General features: G+C 36.0%; 1 protein-coding gene across 1 annotated transcript in view; it reads left to right on the forward strand.

Moving 5' to 3' along the window:
- CCDC129 (coiled-coil domain containing 129) overlaps positions 1 to 3418 on the forward strand; it is a 94421-nt gene that overhangs the window by 29026 nt on the left and 61977 nt on the right. Inside the window, exon 10 of the mRNA XM_023532038.1 lies at positions 3 to 336. Within this exon, the coding sequence (XP_023387806.1) occupies positions 3 to 336 (334 nt within the window). The remainder of the gene's footprint in view (positions 1 to 2; positions 337 to 3418) is intronic.

Here is a 3418-nt window from a genome sequence, read left to right on the forward strand (position 1 = left end):
AGGGAAGAATTTTCCATCACCTCTGCAAAACCAGGGGGGTGTGGAGAAGAGTTCCCAGCTAGGACAGACAACCATGACCAAAGTCATTTGTCTTCTTCAGCAGAGCATTCATCTCTCCAAGCCTGTGATGACTTGATACCTTGTCATCCTCCCCAAGTTCCCCTGAAAAAGCAGTGGCCTTACTCAGCCATGCTAGCCAAGCAGGCTCCACCTTCCTGTGTGTCTGAGGGGTCAGTCAAGGACAGAACTCAAAAAGAAAACTCGATTCAGACTAACAAGCTCAAGAGCTTGCCTCATCTTGTGAGCAAAGCACCAGACTCCTTTGAAATGGAAGAGGTCAGTGTTGTACCCGTGTGCTCAGCTTCTAAGAGAAATAACACTCGCCGAGGCATCTTTTGCCTTCCAGCCCTCATTTAACCACTTCATCTTTCAACCCCTCGGCAGTATTATTGTTTTAAACTCCTGTTTAGTCTAGGACATTCAAGGTCATTCTACTTGCTTCAGTCAGAACCAGACTAGTATGAGACCAGCCTTCGCTTTCTCTGGTTCCTTTTCTTTCCCTTGCTCACAATGGAATCCACAGGTTGTTTCTGACTTTGCTTACTGTGTTATTATGCATTGCAGGATGCTTTTATCTACTCTAACTTTGCACATTTTACCTTCTTTGAGGGTCAGTGGATTCTCAGAGCCATGGCAGGGAGAGCTTGTCAGGGTACAGACTGGGTGTGTGTCACTGACATCCCTCCACTAGACTATTAGAAGACCAGATTTTGACATCAAGGGATGTTTCTTAGAAATATTTCCCCCATGATGCCTAATGTAGGGCCTTGAACAAAGAAGTAGGGGTTTGGCTTTGATTTTTATGGGACCAGAATTTTGTGAGTGCACTTTGGGACTTATGGATAATCACATAGCCTGAGCCCCAGTTCACACATATTCTCTGCTTTTATATCCCCCACCCCTCACTCGTTCAAGTTAATTTCCACCCTTTTAGAAGACATCCACCTGCACTTCTCAGTCTTTTTAAAATATGTATGTGTACATTGTCACTCATTTCTCTATTCTTCAATATAATTATAAAGTACAAAAAAAAAAAAAAGCAAGATCCCCCCCATCCTTTTGCATTAAATTACTTAGAAGTGAGACAGGATATTTATATGCAGATCCCAACGTTGGGCCACCTCTTCTTTGAACCCTTTACTGTGAGGCTCTCTGACAGGCTCTGGGGCACAGACTCTGCCCTAAAGAGGACCACAGTACTGTGGCAGGGATGGGCACAGAAATCAGTCATGGTAGGGACAGTGGCAGCTCTACTGATAAACTTTTATGTCACTATACAGACATGTTTGGGATGTCTGGGAAGCAAGAAAAGGGATTCTTAGCCAGCCAGGGAGCTGAGAGGCTCAAGGAACTTGCAGAAAGGAAGGTTTAACTATAACCTTAAAAGAAGAGTAAGAATTAAGTGAATATGACTGTTGATAGCCCCCGCATTTCATAAAAGTATAAAGGTTGCCTCAAAATATATAGCTGTTAATATCCTAATACCTATATATATATATATATATGTTTATGTATGCATATGTCTATATCAAAATTACTTTAAGAACCTTAAACTATTAATCAGAATTTTAAAACAGTAGCCTAAAAATGAATAAAAATTATAAATGGAGAGAAAAACAGACTCATCAGGTGCTCTGATTCAAAGATAAATAGGCGGCACTAAAACGAGTATTTTCTTTTAATTCAATCTTGCAAAGATTATTTGATTACCAAACTAATAGTTAAATTGCTACAAAGAATATCAAGAAAATCTGCAATTCATTAGTCGGTCTGCTCTATTATGTAGGATCCAAACAAGAAATTTCACCAAACTCCAGCCTGTTGGCAAACCTCGCTGGACTCAACTTTCCCCTTACCAAATTTCTTCTGCTTCTAACTAGACCAATTTAGAAGAAAATAATGTTCATTGGATGTCATCTATATGTGAGCATACAAGAAGAGATAAATATCATATTCAACATAAAGAACTATGAAAAAATGTCAGTTCTTGTATGGCATAATTTCAAATATTCTTAAATAACAGTTATTCAAGGAAAAGTTACATATTAATATATAAAGAGGTGGGAAGAAAGAACACTCAGATATCAAACAAACACATGTTTTTTGGAACATAGTAGGTACACAGTAAATACTTGTGAATGAGTAAATTAACATTAAGAGTGTTTGATAATATTAATTTAGTCTGTGGGTGGCTTCCATGGAAAAACAGAATATTCTGTTGAACTTCATGATCAACTTTGTTTATGATGTTTTTATACTATTTACCTGGATTTACGTGCATCAGAGGCTGTATGTATGTGTGTGTAAGGCAGAGAGAGCCCCAAAAACAGATATAAAGGAAACTCACTACCTAAATTTTATTTTCTAAAATTTTTATTTAAAATATTACATCCTCATCACACAGACTAGGGGTAAAATATTTATATCACTCAATACCAGTGGATGAATAAATGAAGCTCGGATAGGTTGCATCTTAAACAGGAGCAAATGCCAAATTTAATAGTCATTTCTCAATGGCAAATTTAGAAACACAACTAAAAGAAATAAAAAATATGTGTGAAATTGGCAGATTTTCATGGCATTCAAAACATAAACCAATGTACTTAAATATCTAGCTATCAGAATTTCAGCTGTGATCAGCCAAATTTTGCCTCCAGATCAATCTATGATGTTTTCCCTAAAGTCCTACTAAAGGCTGATTTGGGCAATATTTGGCTTGCTTCTCAAAATTATGATTCCAGCAAAACTGCACATAGATTTTTAATGCAAAAATCAACATATTTTTGTATTTAATTTTGCTTAGTAAGATGAAGTCTGTTTCTTTCTTTTTTAATCCCCAAATATATTAAGAGAATTTAATGTTTACAAAACTTTTGCAGTCGTACACTCAAGGTAGAATCCTTTTTCATGCCCACAATAAAACATATTTAGCCTTGCCTCTCACTTGCATGCAGGAATCCTGCTCTAGAACTCATATGTAAGAGTTGGTAATGTTATTAAACATTACCAATCAGCATCTTGATTAGGTGGAAAATGTTTCAAACGTTATAATTATTTCTTTAGTCTTAGTTTTTCTTAATTTATTAAGTTTGGCTCAGGTAGAATAACCCAGGAATATGCCTGGTTTCCATTTTAAATTGTTAGGACTTTTTTTGTTTTTGTTCTTTTTTCAAAAGGTGAATATACTCTACATTGCATTAACTGGATTTTTCTCCATGATAACAGTCATAGCAAGATAATCTTCCTATTATATTTGTAAATTTATGTGATACACAGTGGTTTCAGTTACAAAAACCACTAAAAATAACCTTAAGAAATATATCTAATTACAAGTATAAAATAACTTCTTTGATGAAAA

The sequence above is a fragment of the Pteropus vampyrus genome, unplaced genomic scaffold, assembly GCF_000151845.1.
Source record: "Pteropus vampyrus isolate Shadow unplaced genomic scaffold, Pvam_2.0 Scaffold75, whole genome shotgun sequence".
NCBI classification, from domain to species: domain Eukaryota; kingdom Metazoa; phylum Chordata; class Mammalia; order Chiroptera; family Pteropodidae; genus Pteropus; species Pteropus vampyrus.